This window comes from Mchenga conophoros, linkage group LG18 (assembly GCF_057382185.1).
Source record: "Mchenga conophoros isolate Kocher_MC1m ecotype Shallow Benthic linkage group LG18, M_conophoros_male_GT1.1, whole genome shotgun sequence".
Classification (NCBI taxonomy): domain Eukaryota; kingdom Metazoa; phylum Chordata; class Actinopteri; order Cichliformes; family Cichlidae; genus Mchenga; species Mchenga conophoros.
In genome coordinates, this window is record NC_140543.1 from 5,920,293 (window position 1) to 5,944,534 (window position 24,242).

Here is a 24,242-nt window from a genome sequence, read left to right on the forward strand (position 1 = left end):
GAGACATGACTGAGACTGGGGAGAGAGAGACAGAGTTTTGGGCGATGGTGGCTCAAGAGTTGGGCGTTCGCCTTGTAATCGGAAGGTTGCCGGTTCAAGCCCCGGCTCGGACAGTCTCGGTCGTTGTGTCCTTGGGCAAGACACTTCACCCGTTGCCTACTGGTGGTGGTCAGAGGGCCCGGTGGCGCCAGTGTCCGGCAGCCTCGCCTCTGTCAGTGCGCCCCAGTGCGGCTGTGGCTACAATGTAGCTGCCATCACCAGTGTGTGAATGGGTGGATGACTGGATATGTAAAGCGCTTTGGGGTCTAGTAAAGCGCTATATAAATACAGGCCATTTACCATTTAAATAAACAACAAAAGACAGAACGAGAAGCTTCTGGATTTATACAGTACAGGCCAACAACTAGACTTACTTAAACAAGGGCTTGGATTATAGAGATGTTTAAATATTGTCTGTGGATGACTCTGTAGCATGTTGTTTAAGTGGACTTTAATATAGACCTGTGCGTAGTTAAAATCTGTAAAAGTAAATAAATAAATAAAATAATAAATAATAATAACACTAAGAGTATTAAAAAGCGAATAAAACTGAACATTTTTTACATTAATAAATAAATAGAAACCGACAAGCTAAATTAAGTCATTGCATTTGATAACGTGAATAAATAAAACTAAACAAATACGGAACATTTTCAAATAGGAACTAAACTGAAAAGCAAAGTCTCTCTGCAAATGAACTGAACTGGAAAAAAAAGCTTAAAACTAAATTATAATTATGATAATAACCAAGAAAACTGTAATTATTTTGATATGGAAAGCACTTTGTGTGTAGTTATGCAGTAACAGCCGCCAGGGGGACCACTCTGTCCGCGCTCAGCTGTTGGTCCAGCTGCATACTACATCTCCCAGAGTCCTTCGCGGGAGTTTATTTTAATGCAGCTACTCCATCCTGTCCGACCAGACAAGGAGGAAACAGATGAGCTGTCCGCTCTACTGGGGTTGATCTCTCCCCGCTGAAGTCATCTGGATGACAGCATATTAAAAAAAAAACAACACCCGAAACAGCGAGTTTTAGAGGTAAGTTGTAGGAGGTCGAATTTAAAAACCGGGTTTTAGTAAACGAATTTAAGCTAACAAAATGGCTAGCTAGCTTTCAAAGGAACCGCTCGGGTTTGCTATGGCTTCGTGCAGATGTACCGTGAGTGTTTGTTTCGTTTTATTTCACCTCGTTCATTTTGTTATTTTTCTGGTTTAATGGCATATATTTGTGCTAAATACCCCGGCGCCGTGTTGCTGCGGGTTTTGTTGGTCTCATTTCCTCCTCTTTAGGCAGGTGTTTGCGGTACGCTTTCGGTCTCTGATCGGGAATTTTAAGTTGCCAAACAGGCGCAGGTGACTCCCTGTGACGGTCAAAGTAGCAGCAGAATCTGGACTCGTGGTTCCTCATTTTAGACCCACTACTAAAATAAAATCAGGCCTTGAGAGCAAGACATGAGTTTAGATCATTGGTGTGAAACTCATTTTGGTTCATAGACACCAATCTGACCTTAAGTGGAACAGACCCATAAAACTAATGCGTAATAAATCTGTTAATAAATAAATCGAAATTCTCCCATCATCATTCTTTGGTAGGAAGTCATAAATAGGAGTTAAATTCAGACTCGCACAGGCTCACCTCTGCACGACTGGCTTCTCCTGTAACCCTGCATGTTTCTAAGGTTTGTTTTCTTTCTTTTTTTGTTGTTGTTCTTGTGCTTTTTGTCCTCGGGTGAGGTTTGAAGTGTCTGTGTGGTGCAGCTGGTCTGGTCTGTCCAGGCTGCACCACACAGACACTTCCAATCACCACACATCAAAGTACAAAGCGTATGACGTCATCACATTCTGTGTTAGGAAGTCACATTTAGGAGTTAAATTCATTGTTCATCATACTCAAGAAATCTTTCTGTTATCTTGATTAACTTATCCCAACATTGTCAATCAGGCTAAGTGATCACATGACGCTAGTTATCAACTCTATAAGGTAAATCAGGGTTTCCCATTTTAGCTACTAGCCTGTTTACATGAAAGGGGTGGCGTTGGGGGCATCTGACCAATCACATACAGAGCAGCAGAACAGCTGACTTTACAAAGAAAGATAAAACTATAAACATGAAAAGGTTAAACACTTGTATTAATAAAGTTCAAATAGGAACTAAAAGTTCTTTTGCTGAGCTCTGTTGATGTTTACCAGTCTGGGAGAAAATACAAGCATAAATACAAAAATGGCCGTGGATATACTGGGAAAAGCATGTCGAATGATGAGCAGTGATACAGGAGACCAAGAGGAATTGCTCAGATAAGATTAAATGCTGTCATGGACGAGGACATGCTAGGGACAAGTGTTGCAGACAAAAGAAAAAAACGAGATTAATGTTTATAGAGGAATTCAAAATGTTGTGAAATTGTTCTGCAGACAAATGGGAAAAGTCAAAGAATGAAGTCGAATTTAAGAATCTAAACTGATTAGACTACTGATGCTCATCAATGGAAAGATCCTCCCGCTATCCATGGCACAGCAGTCCAAAGGGATCTTTCAGGTACTTGTTGTAAAGCAGTTTTCCAGAGAACTGATTGGTAGCTAAGTGGTGATTTCATACTTGTTGATCCGTAATCTCAAACACAACCTGCTCTGAAGCAGGTTTGCTCTACAGTTTAAGTCACTATGGTGATATACTCCAGTAAGAAGTGAGCTACCTTCATAGTACCTCTGTACTCATACCTGTGTGTTTCTTTGGCATTGCTTGTAGATATGTTTTAAAATGCAGCTGCAGTGCATTTTAAAACCTTAAGGAAGCTGTTATTGATATGGTGTAGATTAGCCAACAGATTTCTTTTCTTTTTTTACCTGATGGACACAATGCAGTGTAGTAGCCCTGCCCCTCGCTATGGTTTGTTCTTCATCATTCACTCACTGTGCGTCGATATGCTGGATGTCTCCACAAACAGTTCTCTGCATGCAGATGCAGTTTTTCTTCATTTGGAGCTTTGTGGGAGCTGAGTTCTGTTTACAGAGATGTTAATGGTCCTGTATGTGACCTGTCACATTTTATTTATTAAACAGACCACCTTGCAGTGTAGCTTCCACGTTAGCTGAGATTTGTTTTATTATTTGTTTTTGCTTGTTTTTTATTATTCTTGCTGATGATTTGTATTATCTAAATGTAAGGTTCATTCATATCAGTTTGCTTATTTAATTTAATACAGTTGTTTTTTTGTTTTTTTTGTCTTTATCTTTGTCTCCATAACTGATAGTCTCTTATATCAGTTCCTGCTCATAAGGTTACTTTAACATTTGAGGCCACGTTATGATTGCTTTAGGTGGCAGCACAAGCAGCTTTACTTCCATAAAATATATATATTTTTTAAATAACATCTGAAGTAATTTAATGAGGAATGAGTCATCCAGTTCAGCTCTGGTATTATGATGATATAATATGTGCTTCAGTCTTAAACAAGCACAGAATTTAATGAGCTGCTTCTTCCCGACTCCCTGATTTCTGCACAGCTGGATTATTGTACCAAAGAAACTGTTTCTGTAATATTTCTGTGAAATATAGTAATCCACTAAAACCCAGTGAGTGTTGGTTAGCTAAGATTTGTTTTTGTTCTTGATGGAATCGAAACACTCAGAAACGTCATTAATATTCGCTTGTCCTGCTGCAGACTTTTCTATCCAATCTAACAGTGAGAGCGAGCATGTGGTGCCCCACCCACTGGCTACAGGCAACATATTTCTGCAGATAAAGGCACCACCGTATTTGCCTTTATTCCGATGAAATGTCCTCTAAAGGACGCCCACACAATTGATGAGAAGTCAGAGACCAGATGCCGATATTGTAATTCCATTAGAAAAAAGGCTGCACTTAAGTAGGGAAGATATGTGTAGGGCTTTTAAGGCCATTGCAGTCCCAAATGGAGGCAGATGGGGTATGTGAAGTTCAATATCTGTGGGCTGAGCACCCTGATACCACAACTCAAGAGTTCTGTTTCTGCGTTATCAAAGGTAGCCGGTCAGAATATTCTGGATAATCCTTCATAATTGATCAGAATTTGCCAAATAGACTTAACATGGTGTTAAGTCTGTCACATCATTTATGAAAGTCAAAGGTTAAAGTGTGATTTTCATCAAGAAGAACTTGAAAAGAGAAACTACATGACTATGACTCGACATTAGGCACAGACAGGAATGCTCAAGCGGTATTAGCTGTTTGAAGGTACATTAGGAAAATGTTGAACGTAGTGCACAACAAGCACCTTATTTCCTCCACAGAAGGTTGATAATTAACCTTTAACCTCCGTCACTGTGATGTGTGAATACTTCTGCTACTTTACAAACTATTGTAATCATAAAACACTTTTAAAATCTGTATACTCCAATGATTTAAAAACAATAATACAGCAAACATTTAAAACCAATCTCATGACCAAGGGTGCTGCTGGCTTCAGGACCATGCAATAATCCATGTGTGGTTTGTATTTGTATTATAATACAGTCTGTAAGAAAGCCTTTTGTTATATTATTGAGAATATTGATCAACTAATTGTGATGGTGATGGGGCTCATCCGTCTTTTATCAGTCACTGCATTTTAACACAGTTTGCTCACCGTACATTCCAGTTTCTGGTCACTGAAACCAGTCAGACCTGAGCTCCTGGGGGCCTCCCTCAGGTGAATGTTGTTTTTTTAAACTTCGTACCACTTACGAAACTTCCCCAGCAGAACAATTGGTTTCAGGTTTATTCCTGTTAAGAGTTTGTACATGATAGATAGTTGTTGTTTTTTAAATATCGGACACATAATCGGGAAAACACAAAAGGGAAACATTTGTCTTCTTTCTTTTTCATTTTCCCAGCACTAGTTTATTACATCACAGCTTAAAACACTGATTCCAGTCAGAGGCGGAGCCAGATATTTGAAACACCCGGGGCTTAGACCTAAAGGGTAGTATGCATGTGGGATTATTATTTTAGAAATGACTGAAAGATTAATAGGCTCTGTTTTGAGTTTTGTTAAAAAAAGAATGACTTCATATAGGAAAAAAATATATCACATATACAGGACACCTTAAACTAGTTTTTTTTTAAATTAAGCAGCAAGGCAGAACAAAGTCGGGGCTGTATCAAGACACAGGGACTAAACCCCAATTCAACCAGACCCAGAACTGATCCAGAATTAAAACAGGACTACAACAGTTCAAAATCAGGACTACTGAGGACTTAACCAAGACAGAACCAGAATCAGAACTAGATGATAGTAGCACTAAAAATCATCATAGACCTGCACTACACTTATTTTTTAATTCTACCAAAGTCCACTATTTAGCCTTGTTGTGCAAACAAGCCTGCATAACTTAATATAGAATTTGAAAAATAACAAACCTAAAAAGAAACACTAGGTACAAGATACATGAGGACCTGTGATACGCTGATACTTTTGGTAAACAACCATTTGACTAACACATGTGTCTCACCTGCTCTTGTTCATCTCTGTTCTGTCCTCATTCACCTCTCTCTCCCTCTCTGTGCTGACAATCATCAAATATACAGTTGAAACCAGATATTTATGTACTCTTCAGATAAAAACACTTTTTTAAATTGTAACATCAAATCAGACTAAATGTTTATTTTTTTAGATTGATAAATATAAAAAACATATTTGTTAACTTTAAGAGTAAAGTGAGAAACTATCTGTATTTCTTAATTTTAAATGGCACCAAATTGTATTCAAACTTGAGCCACACTTATGGAGCTCCACAGTTCTTTTCCTGGTGTTTTGGTTGACATCTCTTGATTTTCCCATTTCAAAGAAACAGGCTCTGTGTTTTGCCTTATATGCATCCACAGGTGTGCCACCAATTTACTCACATGGACTCTACGAACCTATCAGAAGCTTCTTCAGCTCAGAATGGAATCGTCTGCAGTTTTCTTATTAATTAACAAACTTAGTGTACATGTACTCCTAAATTTGATGAAAGTGATAAAAATAGACAGCTCTGTCTCTCTTTATTCTGACATTTAACTAATTCAAAAAATGTTTCAATATTTATCCCAAACAAGTTTACTCTAAATTGATGTTGTACAGTAAAAAAATGTTCTTGTATTTTCCATAAAGTGTATGTAAATATCTGGTTACAAATGTGAATATCCTGCTTTGTACTGAAATCCCTCTTGTTTTGCATAGAAATATACTGAACAACATACGAAGCATAATATATAAGATAACATTTACCTGAGTTTTTTCTTTGAAAGAAGCCTCTAATGTCCATTCTTATATTTCAGTACATAACTGAAACCGATTTAGTCGGGGAGGGTAAGAACTGAAAATATGAAATAAACACACGTAAGCTAAGACTCTAAAAAATAGCATTTGTTCGGCTTTTCATTTCGCCATTTGTTGATTCACTTGAAGAGCAAGTAACGTAATATTGGTCAAGTGATCAGTTTGATATCAATCTTTCGTGATTCACCGTCATATTTACATTATTTGTACGGTACGAATGATTTGCTTTGGTACCTGGTCAAACTTAAGCTCTCCTTAGTATGGCTGGCTCCGTTTCTCCAACAGCGCACACAGGCAGCAGCTGCCCCGCCCCCTCGCTCAGTCGCTTAGTGCCTGAGCTCGGATCATACCAATATCAGGGGGGATTCACGCACAGTCGTAAATTCCCACAGTGTGCACTATGTGCTTCGAATATTGTGTGTACTTTTTGTTTTATACAGTTGTCAGCCAGGCATCTAACTATGAAAAAAAATTACACTCCAAAAGACCCCGGGCTTCTGACAAAACAACCCGGGCTTAAGCCCAGTAAGCCACCCCCACGCTCCGCCCCTGATTCCAGTATTCAATCAGAATCAGAATCAGAAAGGGTTTTATTGCCAAATGTTGAGCAGGTTTACAACATTAGGAAATTGCTGCGGTGCTTCAGTGCAAACATACTGTCATAAAAATATAAAAATAAGAATAAGAATTAAAAGTGCTAAGTGGATAGATATATACATGATATATACATGAGTGCAGGTGGTGATCAGTGCCAAACATGGAATGATGCAGTGAACACAGCGTAGGGTCATGTGTTAGTGGTGGGAACAGTCATACGGTTATTGTTCATGTGTCCGACAGCAGAGGGGAAGAAACTGTTCTTATGGCGAGAGGTTCTGGTGCGAATGGACCGGAGCCTCCTGCCTGAGGGGAGCAGGTCAAACAGACTGTGTCCAGGGTGAGAAGGGTCAGCTGAGATCCGAGCTGCACGCCGCAGTGTCCTGGAGGTGTACAGGTCCTGCAGAGATGGGAGTCTGCAGCCAATCACCTTCTCAGCAGAGCGCACAACACGCTGCAGTCTCTGTTTGTCCCTGATAGTGGCTCCAGCGTACCACACAGTGATGGAGGAGGTGAGGATGGACTCGATGATTGCAGTGTAGGATTGCATCATCGTCCGTGTTGGCAGGTTGAATTTCTTCAGCTGCCTCAGGAAGTACATCCTCTGCTGGGCTTTCTTAATGACGGAAGTGATGGTGGGCTCCCACTTCAGGTCCTGGGTGATGGTGGTACCCAGGAAGCGGAACGAGTCCACAGAGGTGATGGGGGTGTCAGTCAGGATGATGGGGGGGAGTGGGGCTGTGTGCTTCCTGAAGTCCACAATAATCTCCACTGTCTTCTGGGCATTCAGCACCAGGTTGTTGTGGCTGCACCAGGACACCAGACGTTCAACCTCCCTCCTGTAGGCAGACTCATCCCCGTCCGAGATGAGTCCGATAACGGTGGTGTCATCTGCAAACTTGATTAGCTTGACAGACTGGTGGGTGGAGGTGCAGCAGCTGGTGTACAGGGAGAAGAGCAGAGGAGAAAGAACACAGCCCTGAGGGGAGCCGGTGCTGATGGTCCGGGAGTCCGAGACATTCTTTCCCAGCCTCACATGCTGCTTCCTGTCCGTCAGGAAGTCAGTGATCCACCGGCAGATGGGATCAGGCACATTCATCTGGGAAAGCTTGCCTCGGAGATGGTCTGGAAGGATGGTGTTGAAGGCAGAGCTGAAGTCCACAAACAGGATCCTGGCGTAGGTTCCTGGGGAGTCCAGATGCTGCAGGATGAAGTGTAGGGCCATGTTGATGGCGTCGTCTACAGACCTGTTGGCTCTGTATGCAAACTGCAGGGGGTCCAGGAGGGGGGCCGTGAGGGTCTTGAGATGGGAGAGAACTAGGCGCTCAAATGACTTCATGACCACAGATGTCAGAGCCACGGGTCTGTAGTCATTTAGTCCAGTGATCCTAGGTTTCTTGGGGACAGGGATTATGGTGGAGGACTTGAAGCAGGCAGGCACATGACGTGCCTGCAGTGAGGAGTTGAAAATGCCAGAAAACACTGGGGCCAGCTTGTTTGCACAGTGTCTGAGGGTGGCAGGAGACACACCGTCTGGGCCGGGAGCTTTTCGAGCATTCAGACTCTTAAACTGCTTCCTCACATCTGCTTCATGAATATGAAGAGTTGTGGTGGGAGGAGGTGGTGTGAAATCCTCTTTTGTGTGGGGTGAGGAGGGGGGTGTTGTAGGTGAACAGTTTGAAGGTGGTGATGGCTCTATGGAGGGGGGAGAGGTGGGGGAATGAGTGTCCAAAGTGCCTCTATTGTTGGGGCCGTTGGAGGTGTGAAGGCTGCCTGATGGCTCGTCAAAACGGCAGTAAAAGTCGTTAAGGGTGTTGGCCAAGAGCAAGTCATCAGTGGAGTGGGGGGTTTTAGGCTTGTAGTTGGTGATATTCCTAAAACCTTTCCACACAGAGGCCGAGTCATTCTCTGAGATCTGCTGCTGCATCTTCTCAGAGTGCTGATGTTTAGCAATGTCCACTACTTTAGTGAACCTGTACTTGGCCTCTCTGTAGCAGTCCCTGTCTCCGCTTCTGAACGCCTTTCTCTTTTCCAGCCACAGCTTTTTGAGTTTAGGAGTAAACCAGGGTTTGTCATTGTTATAACTCACCCTAGTTATACATCATTTCCATCCCTTCTTCTTACTGTGTTGAGCCATCAGAGATGCTTCATATTTCCATGTTTTACAGGATTGTCTGCCTGGAGTCTGTCGTCATTGTGCTTAAATAGTAGTTTTGACTTTTCATGTAAATGTCAGGATAGGCAGCATCTTCTTTAACTAGTTCAAGCTGCCAAAATAAATCCATAATTAAATTTTAATCCTCATAAAAGGCTGAAAATATTTGTTCTGAATCCAAAACAGTTAGATGTAGTTTGTTAATTTCCCTCGTTTTGTTATTACCCTAGAGTAGCTTTGGTGTATCTTTTCTCTCTCAGTTAATATTTATTATAAACATCCATCATAACAGCATATATGCAATTACTGGTCACTTTGTTAGGTACACCTTGTTTATAGCAGGTATGACCCCTGTTGCTGACAGAACTGCGTCATGAAGTCATGTTCATTAATTGTTGACTTGAATCTGCCGTTCCACCTCATCCCAAAGATGCTCTAGTGGAGTACAGTGAACTCATCTTCATGTTCAAGAAACCAGTTTGAGATGATTTGAGCTGGAAGCAGCCATCAAAAGATGGGTACAGTGTGGTTATAAAGTGATAGACATGGTCGGCATTAGCTGGGCTGTGGTGGTTAAACAATGCTAAGCTGGTACTAATTGGCTCAAAGTATGCCTAGAAAATATTCTCCACACTCTCACACCGCTATGAGCAACTTGAAATGTTAATACAAGGCAAGATGTTCATTCTTTTATGTCGTTTACACCAAATTCTAACCCTACCATTTGAATGTCACAGCAGTCATCAGACCAGCAACATCTTTTCAATCTTCCGCTGTGTCCAGCTTTGGCAAGCCTGTTCAAACTGCTGCCTCAGTATTTGTTGCTCTAACTGCGGGAATTGGCACCAGCCTTGGTGTCTTTCAGAGGAACTGCTCCTGTTAGTTGTTTGCACTTCCATTCTGGATTAATTTTTCAGACCTGGAGGTTACTACTTGTAAATACGTTGGAGTCTCATACACATATTTAAATGAAAACTTGTTAGTTAACAGATTTGAAGCAGTGGAAATTGTAACCACTCAAAGACATTTAGAACAGCGATAGGTCCCCAGCTCTAATCTGTTTCTTTGTTTTGTAAGCTGGTGCAGACCCAGGACGTGCTGGAGACATTACATCTCACGGCGGGGCTGAGCACCCTGATACCACACCTTCACTTTGGAAGAGGTGGAGTAGGTGGCTGGGGAGAGGGTGGTGCTGGGATCCCATATGTTTAAATAAAATGTAATTTAAAATTGCTTTGACTGCTGGCCCTTGCAACTCAGACGCTAATATATATGTGGATATATATGTGGATTTATCTTTTTTTTGTTGTTGTTGTTCCTGAGTAATTAAGCTCCGGTCTGACGCATTAGACTTCCAAGGGAAGCTGCAGCCGTCAGGGAGTGCCATTGCCATATGGGAGGTGTAATTTGGCTGTAATAATTAAGTAGGGCAGTCTGTGTGAAAACAACATCCACATAAAAACCAGGATCCATTGCAGCGTGGCAAATGTAATTGGGTTTTAATGTTGGTGCTAGCTGATTTATGTGGAAAATACTGGGTAAAGTTTGTAAAGTTGAACAAGTAAATGAAAAGTATGTTAAGGATTAATAAAACAGTTGGAATAACTGCAAATGCTGAAATAATGTAATGATGCAACTGCTAGGAAGTTGAGGGTTAAATTGTTTTAGACACCATCTGCGGTGTAACTGTAATAGCTCTCTGGCATGTGAGAAGGAAGCGCCAAATGGTGAACGATATTAGTTTCAGGTGCACAGCACATACGATTGTGCTGAAGATACGTCCCATTACAAAGTGACTGAATGGTTCTTTTAACAGATTTATTTTTCAGGTAATTAACAGTCATTTAAACCTGACTAAAGCCCTAAAATAGATGCATTTTGTGAACCAAAAAGACTAATTCATGTAAAACATGAAAGTCACAAGACTGTGAAACCACATCACCAGAGAAAACCTGCTGGGACCAGACTGTACAAATCACGTTTCCATCCTGCCTTTTTCTTTCTGTGTATCACAGCAGCTGACAGTTAAAGCAAAAGCACAACTGGTTTCAGTTCCTTAAAACAAAGACAGTGTAAACAGTGTTTAATGGTATGAGGTCCAAAAGTCATTGAAGTTGGATGATAACTGAAATCTTTTTCTGGGTCATGTGACAGTGATTTTTACAGGGTTTTTTTAGTAGAAAAGTCCAATTTAAGCTCAGTTATAAGAGAAAGAGCAATTTGAAGTTGACATCCGACACCTCAGGTGTTGCACTAGACTGTGGTGGTGACAGGAGAACTGAGCCAGAAGGTGAACGTTTTGATTTACTAGTCGATCTGCATTCCAGATCTCAGCAACGTTGAGTAGTGAAGAAATCACAGACGCAAGCAGCAGAAATGAGTTTCTCCTGAAGGGTTCAGTCTTTGAGATATGGTGAGGAGTTTGAGTGGCAACCATACAGAGAGCATCAACAACTTTGCACATATATGGTTGGTTTTGTGCATGATTAGTGGTTTGAATTAGATTTTGGTGGTTTTGTGTTGTGCTTGTTTTTTTTTGTTTGTTTTGTTTTTAGCTCTGCTCTCAGAAACCAGAAACATAAACACTCTTAGCACTGCAAAGCCCAAAGATCTCTAAAAGCTTTGTATTATGAACAAATCGTTATAAAATCTAACTCAACAATCTAAATCCACAGCCTGATGGAGCTTATTCTGCTTTACTATGTTGTTCAAAAAAAAAGCAGACGATTGTCAGAATTTTTATTATGTCTACAAAGACTTAGATGCTTTAGAAAATCGCTGAGGTTTACTCCCTGAGAGGAGATTGCCATTTCTTTACCTTCTTCATCTTCTTTTCTACAGATGCAGTGATGCTTTTAACCTCCACACAGTGACTCCACATCACCAACACCAGCCTCGCTTCCAGCTCCAATGATCTTCCACCTCTGACTCTTTCCTAAAATTGACCAGTAGGTGGGGCCAGCCCTGCCCAGGTGGGGTGGCCAGCGATGGAAGGCCGACGTGGAGGCAGCAGCAGCGGTAGCTACTCACAGATCCCTGTCAGAACAGGCATGGGGTCTGTCAACTCCCCGGCCGTTTCTGTGAGATTGGAGCCGTACGACATCGGAGAGAAGAAATGCATCTCGGATGTGAGGAGGACTTTCTGCCTCTTTGTCACCTTTGACCTCTTGTTCGTCACCATGCTCTGGATCATAGAACTCAATGTAAGTCTGTGTTTGTAGTGGCTGTGACAGCAGTTTTGTTTTTTTATTAGATATCTGTAGTAATAAAGTTTTTACAGCAATGTAAAACCACACGAGATTAAGATGTATCACCAGACAGTGAGCCTTTTTGACTGGGTCAGCCTACTCGGGAGAAATTTATTGGATGCATCTGCTGTCTTCTATGTATTTTGCTCAAGAAAAAACTAAAAGTGAAGATGATTTTATTATTTCCCAGAGATTAAAGGGTTATTTAAAAGTAAAGTTAAACAAAGTCAGGAAAGATAAAACACTAGTATTGAAGTTTTTAAAAAACTCCAAAGTAGGTGAAGCCGTTAAAAGGCCAGGCTCAGAGCCTTTGGTTTTGCTTTTTTGTGGAAAAACATTTATTGTTCTTTTACAGCATTTAGAGTTGTTTCTTTCAGCTTGTGGTGGACTTTCGGATTGACAGTATCATTCCTATCTGCTTTTACTTTTGTGCCTGATCGGTACGATTAACAGCAGTCAGCTTGACGCACAACTGAACTGAATAACAAAAATAAACACACCGTAGATTTCTGATGCACTAAATCACTTTGGAGGAAAAATGAGTTTCCTCTGCTGACTGACAGTTATTTTTTTGTTGAGCTCAGTTGTATGAAAGTTCAGAGGAACTCATGAGTAGCCACCGATTTGTACACAACTGATAGCAAAGTGTGGAATATAGCATTACATGTGAACAAAGGTTTAAAGCTGGTGAAGAATGCACGTTCCTTATCTGTACAGACTTTTCTTAACTAAACTATCAAGTGGTTTAGTTGGTATCGTGGTTTACAGTGGTTCGCCTACCAGGTGAAAGATCCCAGAAGGAGACGCTTATCCCATTGGGTTTGGTTCAGGAAAGGCATCTACCTGCTGTGGTGACTTCTTGTGACAAGGGAGAAGTAATACCATTACTTCTTCCTGTTCACAATTTTTATCTTTGTAACAACAAATCATTGAGTAATAAAACCAGCTGCTTTTTCAGTGAGTCTCTCATCCAGTTGAGCTCCAAATCCACCGTCTTACACATCAGTTTGTGGCAGCTATCCTCGTTCTGCTCTTGGTGAGCTTCATATAGAGGTACAGAAGCCAGTTCTTGACATGGTGCAGGTTCTGCAGATGGCCTCTGTTGAGGGCTTCAGTCCAGTTAGGTGGAGTCAGACAGCTGGATGAGAGACTCTCTGGAGAAGCAACTACAGAACTCCCAGAATAGCATCATAACCAGAGAGCCGGCTGGTAGTGATGACAGAATAAAGGTAGAGCAGATAGACACTGAACTTTCAAAATAAGAGCCACAGGATTGTCCATAAGTAAATCAGTCGCAGATGGCAACGTCCTTTAAGATGGATTAAAAAGGTATACCCGTTGATATACCTGATTAGATCTGTGCGCTGTCATACAACGCAGCGGCCAGATTGCACCAGACTGTCCTCCTCCACAGTTATTTAAATGGACTATAAAAAAATATGCAATAAGATTAATGCTACAGGATATTTTAACCAAACCAAAATATTTGTGCTTTCTCAGCACTGCCCCACCACTAACATCTGGATGAGTGTTAGAAAGCTAACTAACTTTATCAAATTACATCCATGCTTTGTTTTAAAAGGAAAGAACTTCTTGTCTTTAACAAAACGGCAGTGTTGTTAACCCATCCAGATAAAAACAAAAACATATGTTTGTTTCTATTCTTTTATCATGGTGGCAGTTTAGGAGGAGCTCTTGCAGGAACTTTTCTGGTTTTTAGTTACTGAAATGCTGCAGTATGTGCAGGGTGCTGATCTTTGTTTTTTCTGCTTTGAACCGTGATCTCAGGGTCTGCTGATTTAAACTAATGGAGAGTTTACAGGCTCGTGCTGCAGTATTGAAGCGTCCAGCATGTTGGAGCAGTGTTTGTGTCCTCCAGGACTCTGAACTGTTTGACTGAGAGTTTTAATTTATTCTGAACACGTTTATCTTCTTAGATGACAGCAATCATTAATTAAGCCGAGTGGACTCTGTCGCTCTCCTTTTTGAAGATGTTGCTCAGCGTTGTTGCTTTTTCTGTAAATGTCACATGTGAAAAAAGCCAGAAGGAACATTTAGTAAAAAATGTTACTAAAATGCCATCACGATAAGAGATGGATAAAGTCAGCAGAATTATCAAACACATTCCTGTAAGGGTGCATTTAGATACCACAAACAAACAGAGTTTATGAACTACAGAAAAAAAAAAAAGTTTTTTAATCTTGTGCACATATTTTAATACGGTTCCTGCTCAGTTTGCCTGTTTACATGTTTTACTATTTTATCTTATCTGACTTGTTAAAAACAGGTCTGTTAACCATTAATCGTGAGGAAGCCGTTACATTATTGTCAGTCGTCCTCGGTCATGATAGGTTACTGTGTTTTATCGCTCTGGAACTGTAAAATGCCTGCAGTTGTGCACCGAGAAACAACTTTTACAGTTGGAGAACTGAATTGTGTCAAGGTCGAGCAGAAGCAGGACAGCCTGCATGCTGGACGAGTGGATCGAGGTCATGCAGCTGATTGAGGAAGTGATTTGACTGCGGCACACATTCCCAGAATGCTCCATTTGACCTCGGCCACTAAAATAACTGTCCACGAGAGACGGACTTGTTCTCTTTTGTGTAACTGGAAGAACACCCTGCAAATGCACTGCAAACCTGCTCACTTTCAAAATGGAGAACGTTTCATCATCCATGACTTTAATCCTGAGCAGTTTTTACTCAACAGTTTGATGACTTTTTTATTTTTTTGTGAAGAAGTTTCCTTCCTTCCTCTCAGCTGTAGCACTGAACACGTTACTCTGTTTTGACTAGCTGCTGTGGGACTAGTTGGAGGAGAAGTGCTGAGTGTTAATTCAGTTCAGTTTTTTTTATATATCATTAGTAAAGTGGCCTCAAGGTGCTTTATAATTATGAGATAAAGACCCAACAGTATTGGAGAGAAAACCCCAACATTCAGACAGGGTTCATACCTTTACTGCCTTTAATACCTTTGCTATGAAAAGATACATTTTTTTGCAATTTCTGCCTCAAAAACACATTTGGACACTGATGAAGGTGACGCACCCTGCTAAGTATAGGCTAAGTATAGGTCTGTCAGCATTACTAATGGGTGCAAATTAAAATCTTTTGCTGCATTTGATCACGTTGAGGGGGTTTTATATGAATCTTTTGTTTTTAACAGTGTTTTTGATTTAATAATGTTTCAAACTAAAATAACAGAAATGGTCAGTAACAACAAAAAATCTCTATGTAGCAGAAAATAAGGAGAATAGCTCCATGTTAATACCAGTATTATGCTCATAATTACAATACTAACTTATTTTATACAAACCACATCTGAGACGTCTTGGTTGTGCAATAACTGACACATTATTATAGTAAGTATATGCTTCTTTTTTCTTGCCTAATGTTGATGAAGCAGTTATGTCATTAAATCATAGGACTCCAAAATAATCCTGTTACTACAGGATTATTTAGGTAATCAATCATTTTTCTATCCTGATTGTTTCTTCTCAAATATGAGGCGTGCATTAGTATGTAGGCTGGATTTAAGTTGGAGCTGCCAGCCAACCAAAGACAACTCAGGATGTCGATGTTGTATTTTTGCTGGCAGTTTGTTGATTTAAAAAATCAGCCTTCAACATAAGAGCACTGCAGTTGGAATTCAATGGTGTTTATACACCACTCTGCATTTAATCATTAGTTATTATTAATCTCTGGCCTCTGATTAATCTTCCCTCTGATGGTCAGGAGCAGCTTCTTTGTGTACAAGCGCCATAAAAGAAGTTCTAGAAAGAATCTCTGGATACAGACTTTCTGAATATGTTGCAGATCGTGTTGTTGTTGGAGAGCTAAATTCCAGAGCTGAGTTTAGCCACTGACTTCAACAGTGTGGCACTTTCTGTCTAACAATTCATTCCACTCATACCGATGATGCCACTGCAGCTGATCACGAAACTGAGTAAACTAGCGAGCAAGACCTGTACTTTGTGTTTTCAGTCCAAGTTCCTGCTCTTTCATTTAGTTTGCTTCTGTGTTTATCACAGAGGGGAGTCGAGTTCACAGCCCTCTAACACAAAAAGCTGAAATCCTCCAGTCTCATTTAATGTACCTAGTTTTTCAAACATCTATTTAGGATGATAATAAAAAATGTACATTATCATCTCATATAAATCGAAATATTAATTATAGCACAGTGACGAAGACCAGTATAAGAAGTAATGAAGGGAAATCTTGATCCCAGCTTTGTGTGCAACTAGCTGCACTCTTTAGTCGGTAAAGTGAATTATTTCATATTTCAATTCATATTTACCAACATACAAAGGTTTTTAGCTGTTGAGTCTAAGATGTTGTAGCGGGGATTGAGAGATCGCATTTCTTTATCACTTTGATCTAGAAACAGAGCAGCTGTGTGAGTAGATTGCCAGAGTAAAGCAGCCGATAACCGTTTGACCCGAGAGATCCAAACCATGGAGTGTGGTTTTGCATCTCTCGGGTCAAACGGTTATCGGCTGCTTTACTCTGGCAGTGCTAACCTTAGCCACACTGAGCTAATCTGAAACTGTGTGAGAGAGATTCATTTCAGAGACATTTGAAACAAAAGGAAGTTCATTTTTCACCCACGCAGTATTTCTGTGGTAATTTTTCACATTTGATTGAGCTCAGTTTTGAATTTTGTTGTTTAGGTGACAGCACATTATTCACTGTTAGGTCTGTACAAGCTAATGCTGACAGCTTTTAGCTTTAACTGTAAATGAAGCAAAAGTCTTTTTTTGTGTGAATTTAATGTTAAAACTCACGACTTCGTCTGAGTTGTAGCTTCTCACAGTTGCTAAACAACCTTACTCGAAGTATATTTGCAGAACCTCACAAACACATTTAAACCATTTTATCAGTGCTTAAAACCACAATATCTTTAAACGTTATCTTTCTAACCTCATGTTGCTGTTTCTTAATTTTGCAAAAATGACAGACTCGCACTGCTTCTCAGAGTGATGCACAGAAACATCAGTTCACGGCAAAGATTCACAGACACAACTGCAGCACAGTGATTTTCCAGTTATACATATTGTTAGCTAATTAAGATCAGAGTGTACCAATACCAGCGATGGATGGAAACAATCTGAGAGGAAGACGAGGAAGAACAAAACCAGGAACACGAGTTTTAGGTGAAATTTGAGCAGCTGTTCTGGATTTATACATGAAATAAGAAACTTGAAGTGTGAGACTCTTTGTCTTTCTTTCAGATATTTCTCAAACAAGAATAACATTTCCTTTATTTATAGTTCCTGTAAGTTACTCTTCTTGATCTATCTCGTCCTCCTCTGCCTCACGGATGATTTCCATCCATTGCCGGTGGGGGTGGAAGATTTTCAGCTGCTGTGCTTAGGAAATGATGCGAGTGCTGCAGATCTGTAAGCTTAACCTCTGCATCCTGTGGTTAACTTCATGTATCTTGCGGTGACTCATTGTGCAAAATGTGTTATTGAGCGAGGGAGAGCCCATTATTTAAAAAAAAAAAAAGGCATCAAAGGAGATCTGCAAATAGAGTCTAAAATGGTGAAAGCTGTAAATGAGAGCAGGATTGTTTCAGTGAGTGAAAATGATGCAGTTGCGTTTCATTTTTGGAAGCGGAGCAGAAAGTAAAAATCTGTTGAGGTCATCAAAAGCAAAGGTGAAGCTGAGGTCTGCAAACTGTGTGCCGCTGCATTTTTCATGTCCTTTTTTTAATACATGCAGATATGAGTGCTGTTTTATTGAAGTGAGACTTTAAATATAGCACCAACACCCTCAGATTTCCTGTTGGTTCTAGAGAACTGATGCACTGCTGATGTTGTCAAGCCAGCTCTCAGTTTAAGGCATAAAATCAAGAGGAAGTCACCGAGCGAGGTCCTTTATGACCCAAGATAGCGCTGTGCGATATGATGAAATATATTGATGACGAAATGAAAAAACTATCGTTTCAAATTGTACGCTATCGTTTGTTTCGTGGTTTCCAAAATAAGCTGTTTACGGCAACGTTTTTCCATCGGGGCGCAGAGAATACCAGCATGGCCAGTGAATATGAGGCAGAACCAGGTAGCTCCAAACAGAAAGACTAGTCGAAACAAAACGAGGACCTTATTCCTAATGAGGGCCGGCCCCTGTAGCATGGACTTGATTTGGTTATGAAAAGTCTGACACACACCAGAAAACTCTACTATGCAAATTATGCCGCAAACCGGTTCCCACCACAGACTCAAACACGACAAACCTCTTCTACCACCTACGCAAGAATCATGTGAAAGGTTGTTGACAGAGTTTACAGATGAGAAGCAAAAAAGCCGTCAGGTGCTCAAAATAAACCTTAGACTCAAACGTTAGAACAGGCTTTTCCTCGCAGCACGTAATAAATACAAAGAACATGGTGGCCGTTACATATAGTTTCATGCACCAGTCAAAACACTCGGCTCCAGGAACACGACACCCAGCTGAAAACACTTCACACAAGTCGGGTTCACAGAGTTTACATAAAAAGCCCTTTTTTGTCATGTACATCGTTATCAGGATGAGAAATGTCTTACATGAGGATATGAGATTTGGGTCATCGCACAGCCCTAACCCCAAATGTTTATTTGAATCTTACAACTTCTCATGTTTTTGTGTTGTATTAAAACTTATGATTGTTATTTTAGATGGAATAAACTTGCATAAAATATTCCTCTAGTAACAAAGAATATAACTGCCTCACTCAGGTCATTTTAGCCTCAGTTGTGTCAGGGTTAACTTTAACATTCAGAGTATTTGTCATGATGAGCTGTTTGTGTTTGTCAGGTGAACGGCGGCATTCAGAATCGGCTGGAACAAGAAGTCCTGCACTACGACTACCACGCCTCCTTCTTCGACATCTTTGTAAGGTTCTTTCTTTTGCTTTAAATGATCAACTTTATATCGTTTATTTTATGTGGGGGGTTTTTTCACTATTTTTTCCTTCCTTTTTGTTTCCCTCCTCCTTCTGTGCCACCTTCACCTTCCTCCCCTCCCTCAGCTGCTGGCAGTTTTCAGGTTTGCCGTCCTCATCCTGGCCTACGCTGTCTGCAAGCTTCGTCACTGGTGGGCCATCGCGGTAGGTTTTAAGGCTGTATGCCACAACAGTGCTTCTGTAATTGCGCCAGCAGAGGGCGCTGCCCAGCAAGAGCTCACATTGTTGGGTGCACAGTGAAGTGGATGCACTAATTCTTGTTTCTGTGCATTAAATATGTCATCAGGGGGCATCAGTGTTTGTTACAGGCTGATTCTGTGATTTTTCCATTTCACTTCATTATATTCAGTATATTTAGAGAGTTAAAGACCATTAACATGAGGATGTTTTCAGGTAAAAGGGGTTCTGTTTAAAATATTAGCAAAAATAACAGCATGAGCATTTCTGATGTTTTCTGTCTTTGTGCAGATCACCACTGCAGTCAGCTGTGCTTTCCTGATTGCTAAAGTCATTTTGTCGAAGGTAAGAAGAAGCTTTACAATTCCTAACTGTCTGCACTCCTGGGTGTGCGCACACACACACACACACACACACACACACACACACACACACACACACACACACACACACACACACACACACACACACACACACCTCAGAAAACAGGGTGGTACTTAAAGCTTTGATCTAAGAAACCTGACAACATCTAATATTTTCATTATTTGTAACAAAAATGTTGCACTGACTTTAGTTTTTTACTTCTAATAATATCTTTATTTATTTTAGTATTGGTGTCAATGTCCACACACAAAAACCTCTTAGAGGACAGTTTGTTGTTGGAGTTAATTTTCTTCTGCAGTCTTTGCTCCATATTCCTCGATGGCGATGCATACATGTATGAGGATTTAAGGAAGTGAAGCAAACTTCCTGTACAGGAAAACCTGTAATTGCTGCTGTTTAACAATAATAAATATTTGTTTTTGCACCTTCTAAATTTTAAATGGTCAGATTTTGTATGCTTTGTGTAGAATTACATATTCATATTGGGACGTGTGTGTTTCTTGTGTAGCTGCTGAGTCAGGGGGCCTTTGGGTACCTGCTGCCCATCATCTCCTTCGTTCTGGCCTGGATAGAAACGTGGCTGCTCGACTTCAAGGTCCTGCCTCAGGAGATCGAAGACGAAAACAGTGAGTCTCAATTGAGCTAATAATAAAAAAGGCGCCTTCATTACTGTTGCAGTACTGCTGCTGTCACTGCTGTGATCTCTGTCAACAGATCGTTTACCTTACAGGCTCCTTTTAAAACCTTCCTGTAAGTTAGCAAAAGAATGTGAAAAAACAAGTACTATGACTCAAGAGCCTCTGAGTGGAGAATGAAAAAGAAACAAGAAAACGATAAAGAACAGCAGCAGGCGCTCTGGTGAAACACTGCCACCTGCTGGTGAACATTCAAAGCTACATACTGAGTAATTTTATTCAGTTGTTTTATTTAAAATAAAAGATCATGGGATAAGAAGTTAATATTATAATTATTTATTATAATGTTAGAGTAAAAGGTGTAATGCATCAGCTTCCTGTTGCTATTTCTCAGGTAATTATTAATAATTATATGCCATGAACAAAATCTTTACTCACCTGATAAATGAAAGTTATTTCACCACTGTTATGTTATTCTAACCTCATTGATGTCCTGCTGATGCAGTTATTCCTGCTTCCTTCATCCTTCTGTGTTTCAGGACATCAGTCCATCATAGATACAAGTAGGGCTCCTCTCCTGGGTCCAGGTCCTTTATCTGATGGGCAGTTCTACTCTCCGCCAGAGTCTTTGGCAGGTCTGTTTCCTCCCACTGACATCAGACAAACCCAAACACACCCGACACGCTCGCTTCAGCTGTCGCTCTTTCAGACTGCTCAGTCTGATGATTCTGACTCTTCATTCCCATTTAAATGAGCGTACAGACACAAAATATGAAGATATACAGTTCATTTTATTGTCATCATTATTATTATTATTATTATTATTAGAGTTTTTAGATTTCCAGCTTTGCACTTCACACCCAGAAATGAGTGGCGTAGCTCCTTCAGTATTTGTTTCACTGCACAGTGAAAGGAGCTTTGTCATCTGCAGACATCTTATTGCTTAGAAAATAATTCAATTACTCAGCTGCCTCTGCAGTGAGCCTTCCATACAATGGGTGGGCCCATCCTTTGCAGACACAGACACTCTCCAGAGCAGAAGCAGAGCTGCAGTCGATAACACAAAATACAAAAATAATTCCCGTTTCTGTAAAATGTGAAGAATTAAAAGTGAAGGTTTATTCTCACACCAGCCTCCTGCAGCTGCTTTGAACCTGCAGCCTCCTGCAGACGATTAAGACAAGCGCGCCTCAGTTGTTTCACACAGGTCAATGAACAAGAAAATTTAAAAATGATGAAACCTGACAAGACGGGAATTGTCAGGCTGGTTATCAGTGGCTGAATTTTCAAAATAAGAGCGAAGGGCATCATCTGCTATTAAGCAGTTGTAGATGCCATTAATGTCTTTAAGGATAATACATTTAGTTGGCATGAATACCTGAGCCGTCCGGGTTCAGAGGGGTCGTCTTCTGATCTGAAGGTTGGCAGTTAAAATCCTGGCTCCACCGTTCTTTTATCGTCCTACATTTTCTGTGGTGTTTCTATAAAAACGCTGACCGATTTCCCTTTCGTGTTCAGACTCTGACGAGGAGCTGGATGATAAACACGAACCTGAAAAAGGGCTCATTACACAAGTGACTTAACAGGTAAGAATACGTAATGACAGACGTCAGTCAGGATTCGTATCCACAGTATTAGTCTGATGTGCTGTTTTTTTCTCCACAGGATCTCCAATCCTGAACATGGAGGGATTTTTGGGTCCTCCAGCGTTGTGCTACTGAGGGGGAAACTTCTGCCTTACACCTTCAGCCATTTTAGTTTGTATTTGTTCATATCCACAAATGCAGCTCACGTTCTGATATCAGCCTTCTGCACGTACACCGCGACCGGGAAAGTGCGACTTAAAAGTTTCAGTGTCATGAACTCTGGTTACTGTATGAGTTTTGTTTCTCCACCTTTAAGGAACTCGAGACCTTACAAGAGATTTATCAGAAATAAATCATTACATCCTTATCAGTATCCATCCATAATTCAAAACATTACATTCATTTTAAAACTTAAAAAAATATATATTTACACTTTCAATTTAAAAACAGAGTGTTAATGTCTTATTTCCAGCATAATGTTTACTTATAATTCTGTGATCATTTTCTTGTGCTTCGGTTGAGTCACTGCAAAGGAAAATAAGCTCATGGATGCCACAGAAAGGATTGTTCAGCCAGTATTGAGCCTGCAGACCAGACTGTAGCAGAAAGAGAAAGTCAAACTCTTAGAGATGTTTATGATTACTTCAATGTCTTAAAAATGTGCATGAAAGAATATTAAGGTAACATATAGAGATGTGAACGATACTGTTTGTTTTGAAACGAGAGTGAAGGATTGTGTGTTAAAGAAAACGAGCCATAAACGTGCAGCATGTACACTCGGAGATTTGGGTTTAGTGCACTGAACAGAAGGGACGCTGCTCTCGAAAGCTGCTGTGACGGGCGGGGAAACGTTCTAATGCAAATGTACATATCTTCATGCATGCTTTGCAAGCTCAGTGGATGTTTATTCTTTTTTTTTCTTTTTTAAAGAAAAGCCCGTCTGTATAACAGAATCATTAAAATGTTAAAGGTTACGTGGTTTTGTTTAATTGTTTATGTCAAACGTCGACCTTAAAGAGATCAACAGAATAAGAACTTAGACATAAATTAGCCTTATGAATAAATAAAATGTGAAAATATCAGTTTGTTTCAGGTAATGTCAGCTGTTTATTAAAAAAAAATATTCCTTTTTCATCTCTATTTTTTCTTAAACCTAATTACTAGTCTTAATTAAGGTGAACAGACTCTGAATGGGGGACTTTTATTTTAATTGTGTGTAATATATTAATTACATTTATTGAATTAAATAAAGATTAAGCCTTATTTTTAAAGAAGACATGCTACTGAATACATGGACTGTAGATAAAAGACGGAGGTGACCTTTTACTAGAGTTATTAGTTTTGAATTTTCTAGTTTTTATTTTTCATTCCATTTTGAATTTTTAAGGTCAGTTTAGTGTCAGTTAGTCTCCAGAGTGAATTTTCTTCTTTCAGTGTAGTTTTTAGTAGTTTCAGTTACTTTTAGGCTTTTAAATTATTATTGTTATATGGAGGCCAAATGTCAGAGGGAACATTTATGAAAATCAGCAGAGAGATCGCTAAAAATAAAGATTTACCCCCTATTTTTAGTTTAGTTTTCCAAGTTCAAAGTCTTGAAATGTTTTATTTTTATCTCAGTTTGGGTTTAGATTAGGTTAAATTTTAGTTTGTTTTTTGTTGCTAAGCAAGCATTGCTAGCATGCTGCACCCATAAATACAGCTCAACCTTTGTTTAATTTAATGTATGTTTTATTCATTAAATAAGATCAAACTAATTTTTTTTTTTTTTTTTGGGGGGGGACTTTTTATTTAGTAATTTTTGTGGCAATAACCAAACAAACAAGCAACATATTAACATTCTCTGACATAAGACCATTTAAGAGAGAGAGGGGAAAAAAACAGACCACGATTAATATAATGATATGTCGTAGGGGAGATTTATAGCTTTATATTACAATGTTCCAAAGTTCGTGTTCATTCACCCAAGTATCTGGCCACACATCCATCCCTGGTGGAAGATCTCCACCTTCAGTTGCAGGCTTGCTGTCATTCTTTCCATTGTATGAACTCTTTTCAGTCTCTGTTTCCATTGAGTTATGGATGGTGAGTTTGTTTGTTTCCATTTCACAGTTATCCTTTTCTTAGCTATCAGTATATATTTTTCATCTATGGTATACCTCTCTCTAGGTATAACTCCCAAGAGAAATATGGTGGGTTC

At 40.0% G+C, this 24,242-nt stretch overlaps 1 protein-coding gene across 1 annotated transcript; it reads left to right on the forward strand.

Annotated features, from left to right (window-relative positions):
* Positions 1 to 925: 925 nt before the first annotated feature.
* On the forward strand, positions 926 to 23,019 carry stard3nl (STARD3 N-terminal like). Its single transcript, XM_085255559.1, has 9 exons — positions 926 to 1,077; positions 11,912 to 12,273; positions 19,116 to 19,193; positions 19,330 to 19,407; positions 19,732 to 19,785; positions 20,333 to 20,450; positions 20,999 to 21,094; positions 21,978 to 22,045; positions 22,125 to 23,019. The coding sequence occupies exons 2-8, from the start codon at positions 12,058 to 12,060 to the stop codon at positions 22,040 to 22,042; spliced, it is 705 nt and encodes a 234-aa protein (XP_085111685.1). The 5' UTR covers positions 926 to 1,077; positions 11,912 to 12,057; the 3' UTR covers positions 22,043 to 22,045; positions 22,125 to 23,019.
* Positions 23,020 to 24,242: the final 1,223 nt, after the last annotated feature.